Genomic DNA, 27,819 nt, shown 5'->3' with positions numbered 1-27,819 from the left:
TCTTCCCGTTTCAACTGGTCGAACGTTCGATTTGCGAGCGAGGTAACGGGAAGGGAGGATGGGGTTGGTTTTGTACAGCAGCGCAACGAAAAATAACGAGTTTATTATAGCCGGTCGGATGCGAGATATCAAAATCGTGCGCATGTATTTTTAAGCATCGCTCTTTAATTAAATATCGTTTTAATTACCGCGGCAGCTTTGAAATTCACCGGTCGAAAAAAAAGAAAAAAAAAAGGAACAATACACGTGGGCGAGTGAGCGCGCTCATTCGCGATCATTTCAAACATTTTCATTTCGACCGATTCTTACACCCACCGGGCGGCGAATCGACTCTGACAACAAAACCTTTTATCGGAATTGATTTAAGTTGGACGAAGCTTAAATGAAATTCAAAGGGCGCAGTCCATGGGTTCGTTTATTAAACTTTTCTGCGGCTGATTAAATTGCCGACCGGTTCCGAATAATATGTAACGAAATAAAACACCGGTATCGCTGGTAACGCGGCTGCTATGCCTCTGCCTCTTCCGTGTATGAAAATAAATAATGAGGCGAAATTCGAAAAATCCGGCGATATTTAACTTGTTCTCTGACCTAGACCGTGATTAATTAAGTCGCGTAATCGCTAACAATGCACGAGCGCTCGAGCTTTACGCGGTTACAAACCGAAGTTGCTTGAAAGCCGCGACAAAAATCGTACTACTATCGGTTTACTTTTTTTCTACTTGTGGCAAAGTTGTTTAATTACTTTAGATATAACAGGAACACATTTAGATAATTGGAACACGTGTCTTATCGAATTTTATGGATCTTCTGTTCTCTTCCCGTTTTTCTTTTAAACTCCCTTCTTCCTACGATAACCTAATTTTTCTTTTATTTCAAACCAATTAAAAACTCGATACAATAAGTTCTAATACCATTTCCTTAAAAAAAAAAGAGAAAAACAAAAAGAGTGTATATCGTATAGGAAAATTCTGCCAATTGAATTAACCGGCCACAGAACCTCTTTGTATTTGTCATTCCAAGCCGATTGACAATTCCAAATTTCAATATTCAATAATTTCTAATATTCTCTTCTGTTTTTCGAAATTAATAGAAATAAATAATAAAACACCTGGAAAAGTCTGCTAATTGAACCGTCTAACCACGAAGTACTTTCGTAGATCCTTAAAAAAGGAAACGTGCTGGAAGTTCGACGCGTTCGTCGCCTTTTCAAACAGAAAAGTGAAAACAGGCAAACAGTCAGCTATGAACGGTGGACGCGGAGGCAGATATCATTAAATCACAGAAACAGCCTCTGTTATTGACTCCGCGGACAAATTTATCGTCAGCCGGGTACGCGTTTCGTTGTATAGTGGTCCTCAACGGCCCTCCCGCTCTACACGTTCCCGTACGTTCCTGGTAACCAGTCGTCTCTCCTCCTACCACTCTTCCCTGCCACCGACTACCGTACTCCGCAACCCCCTCGTTCCACCCCTTTCTAGGATCACCGTACCCAAGCTACGTCATTGTTCTGGTTTATTCGGTGATTTGTGGATTTTACTGCCTCCTACCCCTGCTCACCCAACTTTCACGGTCCTCTTCTTCCTACCGCTTGCTCCAACTGCGTTCTGGTGCCCCCAATGTCGTCCTATTTGCCGCAAGATCTATCAACCGTCTCCTTTTGGGATATCTTGACTACTTTCAGGTGTTTCAGCGTGTACTCTTCCCAATGTAGCATTATTTACCCTTTTTATTTTGCATGGCGAATTGAAAACAGCAGAGAAATGTTATTTAGTGAACTTGATTTCCCGTTTAGCGAAGGTTCGCGTTCAACATCAGAGAAGTCTGTCTTGTATTAAAATTACATTGTCATTGATTACACGTACGAATCGAATCGGTTTTCGTACAGATCCTACTCCAATCTTCTGTCATTCATTCACAAGTTTCCTAAAATTGTTCATCCACAACGTGTAACTTACATTCACATACTCGTACCTATCGACTTACAGTCGTTACACACGTATCTCACATTAAGCGATCATTACACACACTTTTATATATACATATATGTAACTATATGTATATTTGCTTCGTGGTGAAACGTTCGTGGACATCATTAACGTATGACGATTACGTGTAATGATAAGAAGCTTTAAAGTACTTAAAGTTTGGTGACACATATACGTAGGACGTTTACAAGAATATCATCTTAAATATCACGTTTACAGTTAAAGACTCGTAAAAGGAAAGAACTGATTGTATAAAAAGAAAAAATTGGTTGTATGAAATTCTGCATTTATTTTCTAAAATGCAACAGATCTATCCGAATCGCTACGTACCTATCCGTACTAAATCGATCTCTCACTCCTCCACTTTCGAAGCATTATCCATTATCGCGCGAGCGCGGCTCGTCACGGCTCGAAGTTTATTTTTGAGGTACAAGGGTGAGGAGTACGGGGTGGTATAGTGGCGGGGACGGGGAGGGTGTATGAGACAAGCTCGTCGAAAGGCGGCGCGTTAAAATGAAAGCCGGGGGTGGAAGCCAGGGAGCGAGCTTTCCGAAAATCCGCCTTAGTATGGTAATTGATTTAATTTGGGGGATGAATCCGCCCTTAACGAACGCACCGCGGCGATGGGGTTGGAAGGCTAAAGGGACCGTAAAAGCACTGCGACGTCTATTTGAGGCGAGACGAGCGAGATTTAGAGACGGAGGAACGTCCACGCGAGAAGACGAGCGCCTGATTACTAACGATCTGATTAATTCATGATTTTTAATTAAGGGGAAAAGCGACTGGGGACGAGCGGGTGGTGGGTAGCACGGGGAGATGTGAAGGAAGGTGCACGCGGTCGAAGCACCAAGTTATTTAACACTCTGTGAACCGGGCAGAACCTGTACGAGTAATCATTACGAACATAATTACGGAGAGTGTCGCGTAATGATTACAACCTTTTATAGGGTGGCTCCTCTTCCCCTTCATTTTTTCTTCGCCAACCTTATTCCTGGCTAGAGGAGAAGAAAGAGAAATGAAATAAGAGAGAGATAGGAATCGTCGTCGAGGAGGAAGCTCGAAATTAAGGCCGATACAGAAGAGAAGAAACGTTCGTTTTACGATTTCGTTCAATGTAATTTTCTCCCATAATGGAGATAGTACGATGAAATTTGTTGAAATCAAGGTATAAAAATTTGCCTTGTCGCAGGTACAGTTGTACGTACAGTTTATCGTGTATGTGTGTATTATTTGGTATCGTTCTGAATCGCTTGCGACGCGGTTAGATCGTTGATAATCACTCGACACGCATAACTCAAATTATATATAGGTTAAACTACGGAAGAGGGGTCTGCGAGTTTCTGGCGGCGCGTAGCGGTGGCTGATATTATGATAGTAATGTTTATGGCTTGCACCGGGCATAGTAATCAGAATGGTGACGGATTCCTAACCGAGAACCGGAAAGGACCGCTAGGATGCCCTCATCCGTTATCAAACTGCAACTTGAACGAGAACCGCGTCACTGATGTTGTCGTTATCCCAGTGACAAGAACTTGCTGGCAACCCTTGTGAATGTTTGCGAATATTTACATTACAAATTCATCTCCGTATTCTTCTCCCTTGTGCTTCGTGTCTGCATTTTTTGTACATTGATCGGAGAATTTTGATTCTTCTCAGTTCTCTCAATCAATATCATAAGCTGGCAAAATTTGAATTTTTTTCATCGTAACACTCTGTATACGATAGGTGTATTTCGAAATAACGTGTAATTATCATGACGAAGAATGTCGCATATAAAGGCTGTGAATTGGACCGTAATCAGTGTGTATTAATAAATAACAGTAAATTCGGGCTACCTGACAGTCGGTGTACTAATAGTTGAGAAAACATTTGGATTATTAATGGTCTCTCATTTGAACGATCATTTAACCGATTCATAAATAATCGGCTAATCTGGTTCACGCCATTAGATTGATTAACCGATTAAACTCGTTAAACATTTAATCTTTTATCTAATTAGCTATTCGACCGATTAACTATCAGCCTGCACGGTTGAAATGAAATGTATATTTACCCTGATCTATCCATTCAGGTTTCGCAGTTAGCTGTCGCCTCCATTCCATATATATAAAATGTTTCACGGGATGTTGCGTTAAAAGTACATAAATTCAACGTATGAATAGTAAAATTCATTGTGACAAGTTTAATTCCGAACCTGTTATTTCTATTCCCCCGCTATTACTACCTTCTAATATTCTAGCTCTCTTGCACAGTAATTTATAGTTAGTTCGCATAGATCCTAAAGTTAATCTGTTCGATAAAAATCATGAAAACTTGCTTTCATAAACGAGCGAAATCTTACTATTTTTAACAGACTTATATCTTTGAATTTATCAGATTATTCAGTCTTTGATCATTTCATATTAAAAGACTTCTTTTTTTTAACAATTTAATTAACAAAAGAGGACTTGCAATGTTCTCTTCCAATATCTTCCTTTTTTTCATACGATCAAATTTTTCTATCGATACGAGAGTGCCTGCAGGTAATGAGCCTACTTATTCAATAAATAAATACTGTAATAAATCTTGCCCGCGATTTTGTATAGAAAAACGTGAAAATCGTTCGTGACTAAAAGGCTAAGCGTCTTGGCATTATGCGTAGTTTTCGTTATCCTCCCGCCGGCTAGTTATCGCGTATGCGTAAGCGTATTGTGCATCGGCGCGAGCGAACGATTCATATCGAGTCGGTAGTCGCAGTTTTATCGGCGAGATGCCAAGCGACCGGTATAATTGGGCCATTGTTGGCTGGCAGGTGGTAACTAGCGGCCCTGTGTTCATACCAGCTCTGACAAGAGAAAGATCGATCCGAGATTAGACCGATGCGCGTACGTACGTATGTATATGTATATATATACGAGGCTTTCTTCATAGCGGCAAGATTTATGCGCAGCTCGCGTCAATTGGTGGCCGCGCGCGCGCCTAATGCGATCGATAATCGTGCCGGAACAATGAGAAAGATCGCTCCTGGATCTGAGAATCTAATAAGCCGAGGATCCACCAAGGGCCACGCCGAGACGACGCCGTTGATTTATGCGATTCACCAACTCGATCGCTCCTTGCATCTGAACCATCGAGTAGGTTAACGAAGAATCTAAACAGCCCAGGACTTTCGTGCATTTTGCTTAAATTGTCAAGTAGAGAATGTTACAGGAAAGAAATTTCAAAGTCTCGTTCGTATTATTTAAATTGTTTGAATTGAAGCGATCATAACGTAAACGATTCATATTGGTAATGTGATGTCAAACTGCTCGAATGTATAGTAAGTAAGTTTATTTTCCTGATAAAAGCTTGAAGGGATAATTTTCACCAAGAAACAATTTCACATTACAAGATAAGCGTTAAGTGCACTTACTTTGCAACAAAGTAAATCGAGTGAAGGAATTAACTGAAGTAATTTTGAATTCACTCCTCTCTTTTGGATACGATAAAACATTTACACATACAGTTATTCTATCGATGATGAGGTTGTATTATAGGAGCATACTCATCGGTGATCGACGAACACGAAAGAGCGAGACGAGAGTGATAAACTCGTCGCGTCTCCGGCGTCGCGGTGAGTATTCGACGGCTGATTTGTATTCACCGTTTCGAGCGATTAATCTCACGACTTTTGACCCTGTCAGCTTGTCAGTCTGTCAGGAGTGCAGGCCGAGTTGTCGCGCGTCTCGCCCGATGATCGATCATCCCTCTCGATCCGTTCTATCCGCTGTCAGATATAGATCTTTCGCGGTTATCGACGTGGATCTCGATTTTGGTCGATGTTCTACATTTGTATTCGAACTACCAACGGAAGAACTTCAACTCAGTTGTCCTTGGATCGACGATAAAATGGCACAAAAAAGGAAGAGGAATATACGAGATTCCATTGAAATTTCATGCACGAATCATTTGGTTATTGAGAAATATTCTAATCGTCGATCGACGAGATTCCTTAAATCTGATCGTTTTTCTGGCGGACGATTAATATTCCATTCAACATTTATATTCGAACAGATCTCCCTAATTTTACCAGGCATTTGTCGTTTCCTCTATCGATCATTTCAATGTGGATTAAAACGAGAATACAGTGCAATAATAGTACCATAACATATTTTAAAAAATATTGGTACACGTGGATTTTGTATTAGGTTGTCCGGAAAGTATCTTTCCTTCGCAAACGTGTTTTTTACAACAATGCACCTTCATACAAACGTGAAACCAAGTCTGTGAAATGTCGCGGTGTCTATCTCAATAGAAGAATACATAATTCGACAAAATAATATAAAACAAAAAACGTTGTACGTCTATCATTTCCTCATAAAGCGAAAGAAATTTTTCGGACAACCTAATACGTTGTCATCTATATATTAGTCAATACATACTTTATGTATGGTAAATGTTAAAGCAAGAAATACATGGTTGTTCATAGTGATAATGAAACGATTAACATAGAAATCACTCAGTCTTCTTCAACTACGCTCATCTCGAATGTCTTAATTGTCTGCATATCTTACAAATATCTTTCTGTTGTCCTAATGCCTCCACAAGCCTCACTTTTATTCGTTGAAACTAGACAAAATTCACGAAATAAATACTTCACTTTCTCTATACTCACAACCACCTCACCTATTCACTAGAAATCGAAACGATCCTCGCTTAACCGTTCGAGTTTGGTAACACATCAGAGAATCATGGTACGAACTGGCGATGGTGAATGATGGGGCAACAGCGATGGAGAACGTTTGGTAAATATGAGAGAGAGAGAGAGAGAGAGAGAGAGAGAATGAAGCATAGGTGAAACGAGATGGTGAACGCATGATCGAGGGAGCAGAGAACGGTGCCTTTGTGCCGGTGGTGGGCGACCAGGCGCATATGTCGGCGGAGTTCGAAATCGGGATATTGAATTCACGCCATTTCTGTTTTGACGTATCGCGGCTTGTGATACGATCCGTCGGGGTTTATCAGCGGCCGGGCACGAGGAAGTGATTTTTTCATTCTAACAAATAGCCTTTTGCGGTTTATCGGATTTCAGCCGGGATATCCGCCGGCGCGAAATCAAGCGCGCACGTTCCGCGCCAATCGAAAAGCAAAGCGAAATCATTGAAAGATACAGTGGTTTACGATTGCGTTTACAAGCGGCCGACTCGAAGGCCTATTTTTCCCATCCATTCTCGGCTTTTCATTCGAACTTCTTCTTTTCGAGGATAGACACAGCCGAAGGAGAACGACGAGCAACGACTCACCAGTGTTCGAATTTTCTTCTCTTTCGCCACGGTTCCTTCCTCCGCACTTCGAAACCGTAGATCTGTCCGTTAGATTTCAGTGGAAACTCGAATGTAAATTTTTCGGTTGAACTAGAGTAGATCGATTTACTCCCATTTCAAACCATTTCTATTTACGATTCACAGAAATAAAGCTACTCCTGTGTCAATTTCATTCTTCAGATCCCCTTTATCGTTCCCGATTTTTAATCGACGAAGTAATCTTTGCGACTGACATTTACTTTATTACTTTGAACCTTCGATCAAGTTATAATTCTAATTAATACAAAAATTTACAACGTCTGTTTAACGATGGATAATATAACAAAACATTTTCTTTGATAATTAAATAAAGTTCGACGAACGAAAGATGCAGATTTTCACTGATTTTTTGATTTGTTCTCCGTCAAATTCGATCCTTCTCTCTCGAACCTATAGGTATAAAAATTACGGAACGCGAGCTCAACTTGAAACATCATGATCCAGCTGAATTCTGTTCTATTGACCAAAAAGAGGAGAATATATGTAAAGTGTCAAAAGCCGTGACACATATTTTCTGGATGCTTCTGCTACGAAATCCATCCTCTGTCTCCCGTCCGATACATTCGAAATTACGTTTTATAAAACTCGAGTGAAATACGTTTTCGCCGTATCCAGGGCTCCCGCGAACAATGACGCGCGTAAGATATTCTGTTTGTTTTTTTTTTTTTCGTCTACCCGTTGTTTTATTATATACGTGTATTTGTATTTTTTTATACGAGTACACTCTGAGAAAAAGCGAGCGCCCAGGATAGAAGAGGACCAGAGCGCTCGATCGTGAAACGTCGGATGAAGGCTGATTTATACTGCGCGCGGGAAGTCAACAAAGCGGAACGGATCGTGACTGCCGCGTCACGATATATTGTAATATATTTAAATATAATATTTCCGCAACGGATAGAAGGAATAATTGTATTTGCGCACATTACACCGTATTACCAGTCATCCCTCGTTGACGTTTCCACGCGTGATCTACTGTTTTTCACGTATTCAACGTGATTCAACGTTGTTGAAAGCGACACTGGCGAGTGGAAAAAATGGAATTTATCTGTTTTGTCGTTCGTTCGTTTCCAGTTTCGAAATTTGCGTTTCTTTCACGCCGTGTTTGCGATTTTTTCATAGATTTAATTGTTAAATATTGTTAATATTATTGTTTAGGCATTTGAAAAGTGATCGTAAAACTATTTATGCAACTTCGAGGGAAATGATAAGGAGACTGAGAGTGAAATTTTATTTTAACAATGCGACCTATAGTCCTTTCGTCCAACGATTTACTAATTGATGGTGTTAATAAATTGAGCATTGCTTTTTCATTTATACGTGTCCATAAAATGATCTTTAATCAAACGCAAACGCGTGCTTAAGAAATATATTTCGAGGGTCGTACGAGCCGACACGCTTGAAAAATTCGCTTTTATTAGCACGAATTTGATAAGGACCCACAACTTCCAACCGATTGAGAGAAGCTGCAAGGTCGATTGGAATTCATAGGGTATCGCGCGAACTTTCGAATTTCCCCTGCAATTTCCCTTGCGCGACTAGGAGCGAGCGGCGCGCGTAACGGAAGTACGGGACGCGACACGGCGGAAATCGCGATGAAAATTGGTTGAACGCTGCCCCGATCGAGTAGCGAACGTCGTGTTCAAGCCTGAAAAATTTTGGCGGGATTCTGACGGCTCGTTGGACACGCGAATGAAGACTCGCGAGAAAAACGAACTTTTATGATCAAAGGATCATCTTAGACGTTTAAATCGTTTTATCTTCTTACACGTATAATAGCAACGTAGTGAATTTGTTAAATCGTCTCAAGAACTTTCCGTTGATTAGAATAGATGTAATTATTTAAACTATTTTTAATTTCTTCGGAACAATGTTCGTTTTAAACTTACTTCCTCGCATTAACAATTCTACGACTCTATCAATTTCTTAATTTCATTACGCAAGAACACGATTACCGTTCCATTCTGAAGAAATAAATGATTATTTCAAAATTTCATTTACCGCAGAGAAATGACATAAGTATTCGCTTAAAAAATAATGTTTGCAACAGCATCGCGTTTCTCTGCTTTTCAATTTACAGAATTGATCAATATGCCTTTGAAACGGCTCTTATATAGATAAACCAAATAAACGACAGTAATATTAATGTATCTTTGAACACTGAAACCGGTAAGTCTTGATGTACAATTCATAAGACAAATAGGGGTCCGTGCCATAAATGAAGCTCATAGAAACTAACCCTAAGTTCTATCGACAATCTCCCACTAACGATAATACGGCTTGTTATTGATTGGCAATTTCACGTTTCACGCACGTGTCAATTAACCGAGAGATTTTCTTGGAATAAAGGAAAATATTCATTTCTCTCGATTATACACGGTGTCCAATTATAAGCTGGAAAAATGCATGGAGAATGTGGTCGGAATGCATCGTACGTTCGCGAGTCGCGAGTTTACGACATCGTTGATAATAAGCGAAATTTTCTCCTTGTTGGTCGACTGACTGATTTGCGCCGCAGCACTTCATTAAGAGTGTCGAACAATCTCGATATGGCCAGCCAATTTTCCATGGACAATTTCTGTTCTACGGCACACGGCTGAAATTTACGCCACGTTTCTTCTGCAACGAACATCTGCCACGTGATAGCTTTGTCCTTTTTCCACGCCACCTAAATCATCGCTAGCGGCTATCACTCGTACTCGATACGATAATTGTAACTTTTCCTACATCTAAGCTTCGTTCACAAATTAATCAACTTATCGGAGTTCAAGCGATTCGAATTTTAACAACATGAAACTATTTCCCTGCAATGTAAATTCGTTATTTACTTGTCTTCGAATATTCTATCTTATAATCGTTCTATATATCTTATAAGAAAGATAGAACGGAAGGAGCACTGACCAATCGTTTACCATAACGCCACTCCTAGACATTAGTCGGTTGTACCGGCTGACATTTGTTCAGGCACTGGTTCCTCGTTCGAGCACGCTTTCCTCTTAAGCTGATTGCTTGCCCGTAAACAAGGCGCTTCGATACCGCGTTGCTTCGATTGCGTGCTTCTAAAATGCACGATGGCTCGTACCAGTCGAGAGTGTCGTGATACGGAAGACACTTGTGACCATATTTGACTATGCAAATAGCGGTGCTACTTATGACTTTTCTAATCTACACTTTCTCTGTAATACATATCCTTCTGATTCCTCTTGATCATAGGAAAGAGTTTCTAAATATCGACAAAAATTGCTCGCGAATTTACTATGTATTTCGTTATCGTATTCTTGAAACTACCATGTTGTTATAAATTTCTCTTTTCGTACTTCAAGTACAAAAGTTGCCAGTATGTTGCTAGTACTTGCTGCAGGAAACATAGTAAACATAGTACAATTGAAAATGGAGGGTCGAATACAATTTTTTACTTTCCCAATATTGAGACATGTGTAATTTTGTGTGCTACACTAGATTAGCCGCGTAGTAGTGACACACATATATGAGTATGAGTGTGTGGGAATATGTGCGTGCACAGCGTCTTGTAAAACAGACGAATGCAACTGTTCCGTTGTTAATGTGGTAAAGAAGATGGTGAGACAAAGGGAGCGCTGAGACGCGCGCAAATGTGCATCGACGAATATCTTGTAAATCACATATTAAATAAATCTGAAACTATTTTAATATCAATTCTAAGTGTAATCTAAGTGTTCCTATATATTTATTTCGGTGATTAAGATCGACAATTCTCAACACCCAAAAATAAAACTTTGTAGGAAGAAATTTCACTCTTATGTAACCATATGATTCCGTAATCCTTTTACGTGCATGGCAGTACAATGAAATTAGCAAACCTGATCTACCGATAACTTAGGATCGATAATTTCTCTAACAGACGTTTCTAAACCATCCATTGTTTCGTTTCAGTTGGAGAGGAAGCGTTACGAAGCAGGAGAGTTAGAGAGCTTCGTCAAAGATCGGTGAGTAACCTTCGTTCTATGGGGTCTAGATCGATAGGAAGAGGCAAAACAATTAGAAAGGAGAGGATGTATTTCCCATGAGAGAAAACAAAGGGTACTGCGGTGGGTAAAGGTAAAAGAGAGACGATACCGTGGCGCTGGCACGCTAATGGAAAGAGCCTCGATACACATTTACCGTCTACGTACTCGCGTGAGTCCGGATCGATCGATATATCGATGGACCCTCTTCGTCCGTGTATCTGCGCTGCATGCTTAAAGGGGTAGTTAATTACGTTTAATACCCTCGATTATGTGTTTGCGCCGAACACACGCTCCACTCGAGCGCGTCATACCTCTCTTGCCGCTGTCGTTTCCGCTGCGTTTTCATCTTCTCTGCTGCATGGTGATAGAGCCAATGACCGTTTTAATGTTGTATTATAGCTTTTATTCGTACAGTACTTACCATGTTTGGACATTCGAAACGAACAGCTTTTACACATTGTATGTAATATGAAATCTTTTTTTCATTCTCCAACTTGCCTTAAATTTCTAATGTTAGGTCGTTTTTGTGTTACCTCTCTTTAGCGATTTTCAATCCCGTCAGCGTTTCCTTTTTCTTACGAATCTACTAAGTAGTTTTAAATTTTGAACAGACCGCCAAACAACGTGCTCCGCGGCATAGAGCCATAAACGGAACATTCAGCGTCTAAAATATGACCAGCAACAATCTTGCTTTTACGACTCGGCTGCAACAGACGTACCTATTCATATTTCAAGCGTTCCTCGCTTCATCTACCACCCTGTAAGACTTTTTCTGTCGAAACGTATTAACCGCCGCTTACAAGCCGAGCTTCGTCTCGTCAGAAACCTAAGATTTATCTACGAATTTTCCATTGTTGCAACGATCCGCTTGTGGATCTTTTCAAATGCAATTACATCGTGGCTTGTTTGCGCGCGCGGTAAACTCGAAGACGTTGCTATAAGGGGTGGTATGCCTGGGTTAAAAGGGAAATGAGAATGAATGTAATAATATATTTAATATTCGTCGGGTCCCTGCCTCCTTCACTCTCGGTATTACAAGTCGACCAATATTCTCGCCCCCGTCCTTTCTACTCTCCTCCCCCTATTCCATCCTCCTTCACCCTTATTCTATCTTCTCTTTCTCGAGAGAGAGAGAGAGAGAGAGAGAGAGATTCTTTTACCTTTCCCCTACTCTGTTCTATCGTTGTTCCTTCGCCCTTGCTGACTTTCAAAGTGCACCGACATTATTTCGGTTGTAAGCAATGCACGATGGGATGGTAAGTTTCCAGGGCTGCAAGGAGAGTAGCGGTTTTCTTTATCTAAAGAAAACGCCAACTTGCACCATTAGCCATCTATTTTTGTACGTTTAATCCTTTTACAGACACAGACAGGATACGAAGACATTCCGCGTATATTTCCATTAATGCCAGATGTCTGGTCCAGCGCATAATCCATAAATCAAAATCGAAAGATATGAAATACTTCGGCCGTGGATACTAAGAGATTAACGTACAGTGGCTAGAGAAATTATTGGCACATGTAGAAGCGTTTTCTTGATAACCTGCACACTTTATTTCATAGTACCAAATCTTGGTAAACGTATGAAAGTACCGCTATATAATATGCTAATTCAATAAACCTGAACCTATTGAATTAGTACGTATGCAAATGGTATAACAGATACAATGGCATGCCGATAATTTTTGTCATCAAGTATAGTTTAGGTATATCTTCAATATAAGAGATTAACGTATTAGGTTGTCCGAAAGGTTTCTTTCGTTTTATCAGGAAATAATAGACGCACAATATTTTTTGTTTTATATTAGTTTATTGAATTATGCACGAACGTAACAATAGAAGTATAACGAAATGAATCATACCTAATTCAATAAAATAATATAAAACAGAAATTGTTGTTCATCTATTATCACCTTATGAAACGAAAGAAACTTTTCGGACAACCTAATAACATTACACCGTCGAAATTAAATTTTCAAATTTTTCTTCCGCACGAAACTTATACCTGTTGCAATTTAAATCGCACGCAAATAACATCACGTCATAATTAAATACATCCAGTAAATAGTTTAAACACATCACCCGATAGCTTCCTTCTCCTATCATATTCTCCAACTATTTATCACGAAGACAATCACATAGCCAGAGAATAACCACACGGAGGCAACCATACGAGGCGTCTTCGACGCTCAAAAATTCACAATAGAGAAAGGTGAAGGGGTGTGCGGGTGGTGCACACGAGTGCCGCTGCGTTGGCATCACGTGCCACGTGATATTAGTTCATATATATCGCGGGGGTAAACATGCAGCGACGCAGAGACAGGTTGACGGGGTAAGGGGATGGTTGGCGAGGGGAAAGGGAATGGTTTTTGCGAGGGTTGGAAAAGGAAAGGGTATGTGTAAAAGTAGCTGGTCCCGCGAGGCCCTGCGGAGGAAGGGCACGTATTCGATGTAAACTATAAAACGGTACCCCGTTTGTGGCCCTCTACCCCCGACCTCCGCTCCTTTCCTACGTCTCCGCCGCCGCTCTTCCAAACCCCGCTAACATCGTCGCAGAGTCTACCCCATTCCATTGCTGGCAACCTGCTCGCTCGCGTAGCATATTGAATCTTATGAATTTGTGGCCCGTGCGGTCGGGCCACCTCCGGGGAAAAATTTAATTTCCAACGATTTCGGGCTTTACGCTGACGTGGGCAGCGTTCCCTGAGATCGAGGGGGATGTCTTGTTCCTTTCTCGCGAAACTTATCTTCATCGCGCTTTGCCTTGTTATCGATACCTGGATTTTAATAATTGTACTTTAGCAAGGCACGAGGAAGAATAGAATGGAAGATGGTTTGATATAGTGTTTCGAAAGATGTAATAAGCTATGGTGTAAGAAAAGAATCTTGCAAGCGATTGATACTAGAACTATTGATCACCTGTTTCGAAGAAATTAAAGTGGCGAGGATGTATATTATTGGTTATAAGCAATCGAACACCTGCTGATATTTAGTACGATGTGAATATTTTTCGATAGTTTCTCGCAGTTATTTTATCGCGGATCTCGTGTTAATTCGCATTATATGTATCTTACAATATCGAATACTAAACAAAGTAAAATTTGTTTCCCAATAAATGTAGTTGGTAGATATCGTAGTACTCATGGCTGGTAGTGTATATGGAAAAATACATAATGCAAGGTGAAGAACAAGCTTCTATCATTGAAATTTGCGAAAGTGCATCGTTGCAAATCTGTGAAATTTCTATGAATGGGATTGATCAAGGACAGCTTACAGAAAGCTTGAATTCCTCTTGACGCGAATCTCTATAACGAATTATTCTTCTCTCCGCCATTGAATTCAAATTTAATGCTTGCCTAGCTTTCTACGATTTTCAAAATTCCACTACCATCGAATTTCACAAATGTCGCTAATTAAGCGCATCTGACAACTAAACAGTTGCTGAGACGTCGTTCCATGAAGTATTAACTGCATCGAAAGTTACCGTGCCTCCGTACCGGCAAAAACTACGGCCATTGGTCGGCGCCGGATGGCCGATACGATTCTCGAAAACGCTTCATGAATATAAATACCAGCCATCCACTGAATTCGATCATAACGCGCGATAAGGTGGCACGCGATAGTAAATATCCGGCGAAGTGTGCACTTTCTTCGATCGGATCGAGCGGTTACGCGTCGAATATATTGAATTTCGTCTCTGGTAAAAATTATCCTGCTCGCCGCCAATTAGACGGGAACACGTTCATCGTGTAGGTAAAGCGTGCACCAAGTAATAATGGTTTATTATACGCCGTGTTACGCTAACCAATTTTCGCTTGGTATAATTCAAGAAATTTCGATTAAGTCTTCCAACTGCAAATTATCCGCCTTTCTGTTCCCGCCCTATTTCCCCACCTCGCCTGGTCTGTGTATCACGAGCCGAAAAATATTTCTCATGAAAAGGACACTTTATTCGTAAAAAAAAAAAAGAGAAGAAAGAAAGAAAAAAAGAATAAAGCTGTTGGTTCACGCTGATCTTCTTCCTGCCGGTAGAATCGTATTTTTTTACGTTCTACGGGCGCTGTTACATATTTAGAGGCGATATACGATCTAATATCGCGCACTACGATACTACCACCGACGCGACGTCACACGTGCTACCGTATAAAACGAATACCTGTCAAACGTTCGAACGAGACGAACCGTTTTTGTCGTTATCTTCCTGGGACAACGTGGCGATGATTTTTTCCAATCATTTCCCCGATTGTTCTATTCTTTTCACGTTCGACAAGCGATACGCGTAATGTTTGTCCACGTGGCTCGGGCGGACATTACCATAGAAATTGGACGAAGTCCTCGGTTTAAGCAAAGTAACAACCGGCCTGCGTACAGTAGTTTGTTTTTCCATCGATTCCAAATTATTATGGATAATATTATATGCCGTACGCTATTCGCTAAAAGTTTGAAACCTCTAGATATTCTATAGAATTCAAAAGTTCAGCAAACAATTCAGCTTCAAATTCTTCTATTGCGTTGGCAACTAAGTGATTGCGGATTTTGTCATTAAGTGGTATTGACAAAATCCGCAATCACTTAGTTACCAACCTAATAGCTTAACGAGTGCTTTCCCTCGAAATTTGTCGAGGTAAAGTAAGTTATTATCTGTATGAAGATTGATCGGTATGCTTCCCCATCGATTTGAAATTATTACAGATATATTACACACGTACGTTGTTATCTAAAAGTTTGAAATTGTTATTCGTTTCATAGAAACCAGGAATTTAAAATAACTACAGCTTACAGCTCTTTCCTCGACAATTTATCCGACTGAAAAGTAATTATTATTGACACGTAGAATACCGGACTAAATTACTACACTGGATTTTTTTATACATTTATGAGAAACTTAAGGTACAGAAATGCATGAAATATATCATATACCAAGGATACTTACCGTAATGGTAACTGAAACACATCTCTGCATAGATTACCTTTATTTGCATTTATACACATATGAATTTGCATAAATACCAGCAATCTATCGATATGCACGACGTTAATTTCCAAACGCTAAGAAAATTAGCGGGAAATTATAGGTGTAAGCGGGGAAAGTGATTCCAAATTTTTGATCAGCCATGTATATGTGTATCGGGGACGCAGGTAATAAAGTAAACGGCGTGTTTTAAGATGGATGGCGTTTTAGGGAGTGGAAACCAGTCTCCATCTGATATAACTGTAATTGCATGGCCGTTTAGACACGTAGGTAGATATACACCCAATACCTATTGGTCGAGCAATAAATCACAGCCTGGCGTGGCTTATTATGACCGCTCGTTTATGTTCGTAAGTTATCGTCGAGGGGAAAGATTGTAGAAATTATTGACTTTACGGTACGTACCGTGTAACGAGCGAACCAACACACCGACGTGACGACCGATGCCGGGACCAGCCAGAGATTTTCCTTACTCGCGTTCGATTTAATTTCTAAATTATGACGCTAAAACTATTCGCCTGTGGGATAGTTCGACGATTAGGCCATCATCTTCGCTTCGACGATTAGATTGCTGGTTCGTTTTATTTGTTCCGTTTTAAGACGACGACGTGTGTTCATCTTTAACAGGTCGACTATCCTGCGAATTTTGTATAAGTATCTTGCCATGAAGGCCACCATATAACATTGAAATATACTACACATAACATTTCATTTTTGCAAAATATATCAGCGATAAAGACACAGCTACGATATTTTGATTGTATTTATCTGAAGAGAAAGAAGGGTATAGGTTTCACAGTGAAGAGCGCGACGATTTATTAGTTGCCTATGAATTTAAGTCACATTCGAAAAACTATTTGATTTTTAATTTCTTTTTTACTCAAATTACTGACAAATAGAGCTATCTGCTTGTTACAAGAGTCCCTTTAATCTCTACGCCGTTAATCGAAAAGAAAGAAAAAAGGGTGAAGAAAAAAACGTCGGGAACAAACTAAATTAAGCACATTCGAAAATAGTGAAATCGCTTTCATCGCGAAATCCGACAGCTTCCCCCGGGCTCCGTTAACCGCAGGAATCAGAACGATCGAGGGTATTCGGCGTAACGTTATCCGACCCGGTGGCCATTAATTTCTCGGCGCGGGGCTCGTTACGAATCGCAATTTACACGCGCTCCGGAGTCCGCTCGATGGTGATGCTCGTAAAATTATTCAGGATTTGTAAATCCTTGAAATTACGTTGTTACGAGTTCTTACACGGGACAAGCGCGTCTCACTCTCTTTCTATTTCACGCGTGCAGAAATATTTCACACGTGACACGTAATGAGTGAGCGAGAGTAAACCTTAAAGCTCCCCACCCCTTTTTCACCCTCTCCCCGGACTGCCTGTGTTGGTCGTTCATCGCGACGGCATGTCTTGATTTACGTGAGAGAGGCGTGCCTCCACGGAAGCCGCAATTAGTTTATTAATAATTAGTAAACGAGCTGCCGCCGCTCGAATACGCGCCGCGGGACTACGACGCCCGTCGTGAGGCGGCTACGGTAAAGAGAAAAGGAAGGAGCGCGTGACAAACGCGAACGGTGGACGAAAAAGAGCGAAGAAGCAGGAAGACGTAGGGCCGCGGATGGCCGAGATGGTAAAAACTTGACGCCCAAATGCGAACACGGCTGAACGAGATCGGTTTTCGTGGAATCGCGCGAGCCTCCGGTTAATGAAGATATTATCTTCGATAATTTTACGAGGACTAAATGACTGGATAATATTCGAGCGCGCGGCTGGTTCATCGATCTTGCCTGCCGGGACCGAGGTGAAAGTAATTTGTCGAGTTAGCGTCTTTTTGTCCGGCCTCCGACGCTACCGGACGCCGTTGAAAGCCGCTCGACGATACGATACCGCTCAGAAAATTCGTCGATGATTCCGTTATTCAGGTAATTGTTCGTGAATGGCTGCTGGTTTAGGCTTGTACGACGCAGACGTTCTTTTCTCAGGTGCAACACACTAAACATGCCATGTTATAACAACACTTATGCTTTAATAGTGGCATAAATTGATATGTCCGTGAACACTTATATGTTCATTATTAAGTACTAGTATGTTAATATTTCCAAATTTATTGTGACAACCAAAGCAAAACACGTTGCCTGCGCAGATAGAATTAAACAACGCGTAAGCCGAAAAACTTATTCATAAAACCACCAAAGATAGAAAGAAAAAATAAAACAAGAAGAAAGAAGAGAGAGAGGAGGAAAAGAAGCAACCTTAAAAGAAGCGGATAAAGGAAAATGGTTCAAGTGTCTTTCCTCCGTTACTTTCTTGTGCCAGAGTCACCCTTCGCGAAGAGGACGCCGCTGACAACCGGTTGTCGTCTCTTCAACGTTCGCCGGTTCTTCCGGCGAGTTTTATTCATAGCGTGGCGTTGCTAATAAAAAAGTGCGCATAGGGACATTAAAGTCTCGGTGGATGGCGAGTTAGGGTGGCTGGTCCTGTCTGTGGTTTCGCTGCTGCCTTGCGGAAGCTCGCCTCTGTAGATGTCGCGCGATATACTTTGCGCGTGGCACGTTAACAAGGTATGCATTGTATCGCCAAAGCGTATATTTACTTACACACGCACGTGACCCGTAGCTGGTGCTCGTAAAAAGGGTCGGCCCGTACTTCCATTTATTCCCCTTTTTTTTTCTTCATCCCCGATTCACCTCGTCCTTCTTTCCTTCGTAGTCTTCTCAGTGACGTTCGGGCCTCGTTTGAGAGGTAGCCAACGTACACGGCCATACAGCACGGAAGTGCTCGCATTATGTACCGACAAACTCGAATCGAGTGCGGTTTACGATCGGTTTATTCGTCCGCCGCTCGTGAGCCGTTTCAACGCTGTTGAGCGACAACGTGTCTCTTTTGGCGATTCTTACGGCCCGTGAAAAGTCGCTTTACGAGTTGTGCAGCTCGTGGTTCTGAATAATTGCATTCGTTTTGATAGTTTAATCTAGCGCCGTCGAAACTGAACTGAAGAGATGTTGGAACGTATCTTCGTTCTATTCAATTTTCGTATTAAATATCTCATTTCATTTCATAGAGTTATTAAAAACAACTAATATAAATAATTGTATTATTATAAAAAAAAAATTGTCAGGTTAACATTTTACACGGTCCGCTCATCGATTTTGGATTTAGCGAAAATTCGTAAAATATAACAGCGACAGAGAATTTATCGTGGTTTAGAAAAGTTTCGCGAGTAGTTTTAATAAGACGACGAGTATTAATTTAGAGAACAAGCAACGCGCATCGGGCAGGCCACGTAAACTGCTTACGTCTCCTGCAGACATGGCAAGATGAAGGAGGACGAGGCGGCCAGGATATGCAGATGAAAGAAAACTCGTTACTGTGTGACAAGTGCTCGTTGCGTCCTCGTAATTATCACATCCGACGTAATTAGAAAGAACGTGCCTTATCCTAACTCCAGCATCATAAACGATTCTAACGCTTGTCTTCTTTTGTGCAACCGTGGGACGCGTTTAAATATCGGGCAGCCGTCGAAAGAACCGCCTCAAGGATTGTTAAACCCTCGAAATTCTATACACACAACCTTTTGTCTAAGATTTTACTCGGAGTATTTTACAAGAGAAAGTTTCCTTTGTATCCTTTGGAATCGTGAAAGAATTGCTTTTGGTCAAATTTTAGTGCGTTTATATTGATCCGACTGATATACGTATGTATCTGATTTTCGTATATTACTTACCATACATATAGATAGTTTCAACATATCCAAACCAGCTAGCTGCTGAAGCGAGCAAAACTCTCATAGAAAGAAAACCAAAAAGAAAACACCCCACTGACCTTACTAAAGAAATAAAATAGTCAAACTCGAAGATGGTATCCCGCTGGGGGTAGCCATTCACATGTTATTTAGCAATTAAGTTAGAAAAATTTACTTATAGAAGAAAGAAGAAAGAGAGAAGCAGAAGAGAGAGGGGAAAAGGATAAGGGAATCCAAATATAATATACACTACAGAAATATAGCCAAAGAAAAATTACCAAAGTACTTAGAAGGGAGGATGAAGTGGAAAGACAGAAGAATACTGGCAAGATTCAGATGTGGGAACGAGACCAAAGCAAGGGAATACTGGAAAGAAGAGGGAGAAAAAAGATGCAGACTATGTAGATGGAAAGAAGAAGACCTGAGACATGTAATAGAAGAATGTGAAATAACGGGAGGACCAAAGGATATAGGAAAAACGCTACATGAGACTGCAGAAGGTTTAACAGAACTGAAAGCAATAATAGAGAAGAGAAGGGCAAACGACAGGAAGAATGCACAGCAAGGAGGCTAAAGACCAAAGTTGCAATAGTTTTTAGTCATTAGTTGCTAATTTGTAGTATCTAGTTTCAGTTTTTAGAGATAGAATAATTAAAGAATAGAATGGAAAAGAGAGGAGGTAGACATATAAGAAGAGAAATGGACATAAGAGATGTAAAACCGAAAGTTCGTCCAAAGCCGAAAGGCACGGACTAAGCAATAATAAACAAAAAATAGAAAAATTTACCAAATGTCCAGCTGGGCAAATTGTAAAGTACAAATTAAATAATAATAAAAAAAAGAAATATAGTTAGTTTAGTACAATTCCTCGTTGTTGAAGTGATTCTCACTTCCAGGAAAACTACATCTTCTCTGGTGTTTAGTTTTCTTAGTCCACAAAGCCATCGAGTATTGTTTAGCTCTAAATCAACTTGAAGGGCCTTTCAGCCTCATAACCTTTTCTAGGAACATGCCATGCACAGATGGTGTAGCGGGCCAGTTTTCGTGATTATATAAATACCCATAGACCCATGGCTTCGAAGCTCTATTGTAAAATAACGCTGCCAGCCTGCGGATCTGGACTAGCATACATTTTACTTATTCTTACACTTACTTAAATATATTTCTATTATACATTCATCCACGCATTTCCTTTCTCTATTCTGAGATAAACCTCAATACTCGTAGTAGTTTTTTTTTATTTCTGAGAACCTATATTGGACTTTGAATCGATCGACTACCATAAATTATCACATATATTAGGTTGTCCGAAAAGTGTCTTTCTTTCGCAAACTTGTTTTTTACAACAGTGTACCTTCATACAAACGCGAAGCTAAGTCTGTAAAATGGTACTATAACTTGAATAATAAGTGTTTATCGTATGTTTGATTCTAGTTGAATTTAATGTTTAAATCTAGAGGATAATGTCTTTTTAGCCTGCGGATCTGATCCGTCGTGTCAAGTAATTGAGTAACTAGCGGGTTTTGGTGGTTCTTAATTCTTATGTTATATCTATTATTGAATTTGGATATTTCTTCTTTAACTGTAGGTATTTTAAGGTCACGATGTATTGTTTCGTTGGTAACATACCAAGGTGCATCTATTAAGGATCTTAGAGTTTTTAATTGGAATCGTTGAAGAATTTCTATGTTGGGATTACTCGCTGTTCCCCATAGTTGGATCCTATATGTCCAAACAGGTTTTAATATGGCTTTATATAGCATTATTTTACTCTGCACGCTTAAGTTGGAGCGTCTGTCAACGAGCCAGTAGAATTTTTTTAATTTTGATCTAAGTTGTTTGGATTTATCTACGATGTGTCGTTTCCATGTCATTCTTCTGTCCAGAATCATGCTCAGATATCTGACTGTATCTTTGTTTGGAATTGGAATATTATTTATGGTCACCTGTGGGCAGGATTGTTTTCGCAGAGTGAAGGCTATATGACTGGATTTATTTTCATTTCATTTTCACAAAATAATATAAAACAAAAAACGTTGTGCGTCTATTATTTCCTCGTAAAACGAAAGAAACTTTTCGGACAACCTAATATATATACAGGGTGGTTAGTAACTAGTGGTACAAGCGGAAAGGGGGTGATTCTACGCGAAAAAAGAAGTCGAAAATATAGGATAAAAATTTTTCGTTTGAGGCTTTGTTTTCGAGAAAATCGACTTTGAATTTTCGCTCGGTACGCGTGCGGTATGTTATAACGAATCTCACTGTAGATCGTTGTCTCGATGGAAAAATTAAAAAAAAAAAATTAAAAAGAAAAATTTTATTCTATATTTTCGACTTCTTTTTTCGCGTAGAATCAGCCCCTTTCCGCTTGTTACCAACCACCCTGTATATGTTCGACTAGAAAGGAATGTTTCCTACGTGTAAAAATTTCTATGACTTTACCTAGCTAAATACTTTAGAACCAGATCTTAAAGTCATTATTGTACCGTGATTGATCGCCACTTGTGAAACACAGTCATAACTCCCCATTCCCTTGTCTAACATAAACAAATTGCTCCTTTCATTACCCTAACGAGCATTTGACAGTAACGCAAGACAGAAACTCTGCTCGTGACCATCTTAAACTATCTTATTTACTTAGAGAATCTTATCAGCGTTATTCGAGGCGAATGAAAATCTGTTTCAACGTGACATTTGAAATGGTTGAATCACAACGAGGATCAATGGTTAGACTACGGGGCGACGAGAGTGGTACGCTTACTGTCGCCCACAACTCACTTTTCCATTGTCAGGCAGCTGGGTTCGTTCGGAGCACGTGGTTCGACGATCTCTTTGAAATCGAATTAGTTCCGATCCAGCCGGACAGATACAACACGAACGATATCCTTCGCCTCTATATAAACGGCTATGATATACCTAATACTACGCCGAATCGCTTCGTCATTCCACGGCTGTAATGCCGCGTTATTAGGCTGCGTCAGTTCTCAATCAGCCAATTAAACCAACAAACGAGAACTTGACAGTTTGTCCTTTCATTGCTCGTTACATATTTGCCTGGCTTTGTGTCGGCGTACAGAAGAGGAACAGGACGATAGAAAGAGAGGAAGAAAAACAGAGGAGAGAATCGTTCGGCGTCGTTGGAACGCGTTTCCGTCCCGACTTAATGAAATACTTTCGAAGACATCGCTTTCGCGATTTAAAACTTGATTAAATATTTCGTGGCTCACGTTCTACTTGCTCGAGACACGTGTTTGTCCCTGGAAACTTCGTGTCCTTTACTTTCTTTTTTATTCGGCGAATTAGTTGCGAATCTTCGACATACCGCGTGCAAATCGGACAATTCGCCTAAATATTTGCCACGCTGTTTAACGTGTGTTTTTACAACACACGGACTTTTTCTCCCTTTTACCCAGACTTAATAAAGAAATTTGTGAAATGAACAATAAGATTGGCAAAAGCTAGCTGTTCCCTATCAACTCCGGCAAGCATATTCTACGATAAAAAGTCACCTACGAAAGAGTAACCAACGATGTAAGTATCGTATCGCAAATTGTACGGTTAAAAATACACGACATCAGTAACGAGTATGAAGCTTGTCGCGAATAATTGATATTCAGATAGGAAGATTTGATTCGAGTCGTACAGTCGATACGTCTCCGACGGGTTTTCCAATTATCGTGGACGAGATGTCATTTCGTCAACCGCCGTCAGGCCGCACCCAAATTCCCGTCAACGAATTTATTCCAGCCGGTACTCCTGGACCGCGGATGCATCGATACGTCTTACGGTCGCGTTCGATCGATATGCAAGGTCGACCACGAGCTCATCCCGTACGCAAATGCGTGCACCGAGCGCGAAACTCGCTTCTGCCATCTGGTTGTTCGGTCATTCGTTTTGCACACCGAGAATATTTAAACGAGTATTAAATGCATATTGAGATAAAGCAAATTAAACAGGCGATATCATAAAATTCAAACAGTTTAAGATCATAAGTTAAATCATATATTAAATACGTTGAAACATAAGTCATATTGAAAATATAGAGTTGTCAACCACTCGCACATCAAATTTATTAATTCAATATTTGATGATCGAAATTCATGTGATGCAACCATAATTCCGTAAACGAAGGAAACGTGGTTTCACGTAGAAACACAGTTTTTCACCGGCAATATGAAACGTTTATAACTTTGATAAGACAATTCCACTTCAGTTCCACTTTAGTTTTTGGTTCTTTCTTTTGCTTTAAGTCTTATTCGAAGCAGAGAGAAGTGCACAGTAAGCCATTTGTACAGTTTCGAACGACTGAAATACTCTACAGTTTTCAGGTTTGTGTCGTTTTGATAAATTGAGCCGGATATTTTATATACTCCTCCCTCTTTCAGTTCTTAAGCTTTACTGCGTTAAATATTAACTAATACCAATATTATAAAACTTTGTCGCACGTATAAAATGTAAAATACGTCAAACCGATCGTTCGTCTAGAGCTCATATTTTAGTCTTCGGCGTTGATCCGATTTTAAACTGTCAAAATAAAGAAAATAAAGAAAAGCTGTTATAATGTAACAACGAAAAGTTGTTATAATAATTTTTACATCTAACACGTTACTTTTTGCTTTACTAGATCAGTCACAGTAGAATTACGAATATATTTTTTCCAATAAATGCACTTGTTATCATAATTATCGCTTTCTAGGGACGTTAGAAAACATTTTTGTCAATTATTTTTCATGCACATTTTCCTTTCTACAAATGCATCCATCCTACGATAAGAAAGTTATGATCATCCGAAGTCACCGATTCGAGTTACCAATTTAACGATTACCAATTTTTCGCTCTGTTCGTTTCATAGTTCAATTGCTTTTTTAACAACTTTGCCATCATATCGCCAGTAGAAAACTCTGCTGTTATAATTCCTTGAAACCTACAAAGCGATGTCTTATAAATATATTTGGTGCCTGAGCTACGCAAGAATTAGACATTTTCTAACATCTTTCTTTTATGTATCAAACATTTTGAATCATTTATTTCTTACCCAATTCCAGCTCTTTATCAGTATTCACGTTAGAATTTGACTACGACTGCAATATCGCTTGAAGAACAGCGCTACCGTTGTATTTCAATTGCAAGAATTTCCAAATTCCAATTTCTACCCGCTTCTATCTTTCAACGCAGACGATGTTCACAACAGAAACGCGAACGGTTCACGAACTTCCATGATGGAAACACGATGATTTCGTAAGAATAGTGGATCCGTCTTATGAATGGTCGAATCGGTCAATGACGTCATCGTCCTTTCTCCTTTGTGGCACCAAGACCTTCTTTCCCGCCCTCTCTCTCTCTCTCTCTCTCTCTCTCTCTGCATTTGCTCGTTGTCGTTCCCCTTCTTTATATCCGCCTTTCTATTTCTCCGTGTACGAGGCAGACGTTAATTTTCTGGTTTAATAACCGGGGCCGCGTTTATTAACGAAGCCGCCCCGAAAGCGGGCCAACCGTGAACTCTGGTTATTTGTTTCTTAATTAGAAAGAAAACTTTGACTCGCTCCGCGGCGACGATTATCGTTCCCAACTCCCATTAGAACTCGTTAACGCGGTATTGGAACGATACGTCTCGCGGGATGGCGACCCGATGGCCTTCCGTTTAATAACAACGCTCCTGGATACGCCGTTTTTCGGTGGGAACCGGAGAGAATACGGCGCGAGAAAAAGACGATAGGAAAAGAAAAAAGAAATGATTAAGCTTAGCCTAAGTTCCCGTTTAATCGCCTCCCGTTCCCCGTGTTACACGCAGCCGATTCAATTAAAACCAGACTCTTAAACGACGCGAAAATACCGCTCGATACAGCTGACCTCGGACTTTCCGCTTTAAACGCGAAGAATTTGTGGATAAGTTTCCACCTGCTAGAAATTTCCTGGATAATCCTTTTCGACTGTAATCAGCGAATCTGTAGTATTAAACGTGTTTCGATGTTCCATGACGTTTGCGTATGTCGATTAATGTTTGAAAATATCTCGAGCGGTTTATTCGTTAAAATAGCCGCTATAAAAATTGTCGATTTTTTATTATAGCGATACACATAGTATAATGTATGCAAAAGCTAATTGGATTTCCAAGTTTCAGACTTCGAATTTAAAAAGTAAATATACATCGGAGGAAATCAGTAGCGGATAACTAGTATGAAAATACGTAATAGCGAATCTACGTGAAATAAAACAGCACGCTATAATTGCCGACTAAACAAATCGTAAAATCCGAAAGTAAGAGCAAACGAGTAGCCACTTTACTTCTTTTTTTTTTTTTATATGTAACACATGCAATTTGCCTTACCGTGAACGTACAAATTTTACTCCATAATCCAGCGTGCATCGGGGAGCCGCGTGCCGTTTTTACAACCGCACGCGTCGATCCGGTTTGATTTTGTTTGCCAGTGTAACACTCCGTTGATGGACCGCCGTTGATGGGAGCACATCAAACTATGATTTGGTATTTAGTCACCATTAGGGACGCATTAGCACTGATTACACGTGCATCTAGCCTATCCTCCATCGTATGTCCGTGTGCACGCGTACACATAGGCAAACATGCGTATACATACAGGTGAGTCCAATATACATTAACCCAGATACATCGTGCGGGTTCGCGTACGTTCACACTGAGACATACAAATGTTTGCACGGCCATAATCGACCGATCCACCGACGGATTTCTCATGAATTCTTAATTCCATATTTACTTTCGCTGGTCGGGGCCTCGGTGCCCGTGAAATTCGTTAATATTCCACGATCCTAAGTGTGCTGCCGACAAATAATCGGCGAAATCGCTCGATCGATCTGTTCTTCGTACGTAGATCAATGGATTCTTCCTGGTATTAGTCACAATGAATATTTCTTTCGTCCTTTTTTTTATTTTCTATACGAGAATGCGGGCGTTGAAATTTGTACGATCGAAAGCAGTGGCAAAATTGTTAATCGAATATAGAATTGCGAGATTCGATTAGTCTGCGAAAGGGCTAAATCAGCACGAAGGGAGGAAAGTTTGGACGAGTTTCGAGATGTAAACGGTTATAATTATCGGAGAGTGAATGGGTTTTAATTCTAGTCTGATCGGAGTTTATATTCGTTTCCAATTAGCCTCTAATCAAGAACTAAATTCATATTCGGAAACTTCGTTACGCTTAAATCGTCGATTTATTGCTAGCGTATATTACAGCCAGTCCATAAATTACAGCCGATGAATTAACAAGTCGATAAGATTACGAGAGCCAATAGAGTATTGAAAAAGTCGAAATACACAGACAGCCATGAGTGTGAGTGTTGGTATACTGATCGAACAACTACTCCTCTCATTTGCTAATCTATATTACCTATATCCTGTTCCTCTATCCGCATTAGCGGATTGAAACGTTTAGCCAAGGCAGCTGGATGCATCAATTAGCGTTCGACCAAGAAGGAAACGTAAATTCATTGACCGCGGTGTTTATTCGACGTGATGAGAGTGCGTTAGAAGCACTTACAACTGTGTTCGTACTACGACTAACAGAGTAATTCGCGATGAAGTAAGAGCGTCATGGTGGCAGGATTCGCGCGTCCATTAAATGTCTTACGATTCGAGCGTAGATCGAGTCGTTGAATCGTCGAGAAAGCCACGATGGTTCCGCTTGGAACGCGGCCTTATAAATCACGATAATATCTCTGTTCGCTCAGAGTGACAACGAATAATTATTTGTATTAACATCACGATACGTAATTGCCGAGAATTGCCAAGCGAGAGACGAAAAACTTCGTCTGGAAGATCGCGAACGAAAGATCAAAT

At 40.3% G+C, this 27,819-nt stretch overlaps 1 protein-coding gene across 1 annotated transcript in view; it reads left to right on the top strand.

Annotated features, from left to right (window-relative positions):
* LOC138185146 (uncharacterized) overlaps positions 1 to 27,819 on the top strand; it is a 231,668-nt gene that overhangs the window by 21,513 nt on the left and 182,336 nt on the right. Inside the window, exon 3 of the mRNA XM_069123853.1 lies at positions 11,219 to 11,271. Coding sequence (XP_068979954.1) covers positions 11,219 to 11,271 — 53 coding nt within the window. The remainder of the gene's footprint in view (positions 1 to 11,218; positions 11,272 to 27,819) is intronic.

This window comes from Bombus flavifrons, chromosome 11, assembly GCF_040668555.2.
Source record: "Bombus flavifrons isolate JBK064 chromosome 11, iyBomFlav1_principal, whole genome shotgun sequence".
Taxonomy (NCBI): Eukaryota; Metazoa; Arthropoda; class Insecta; order Hymenoptera; family Apidae; genus Bombus; species Bombus flavifrons.
This window is presented reverse-complemented; position numbering and strand designations above follow the sequence as displayed.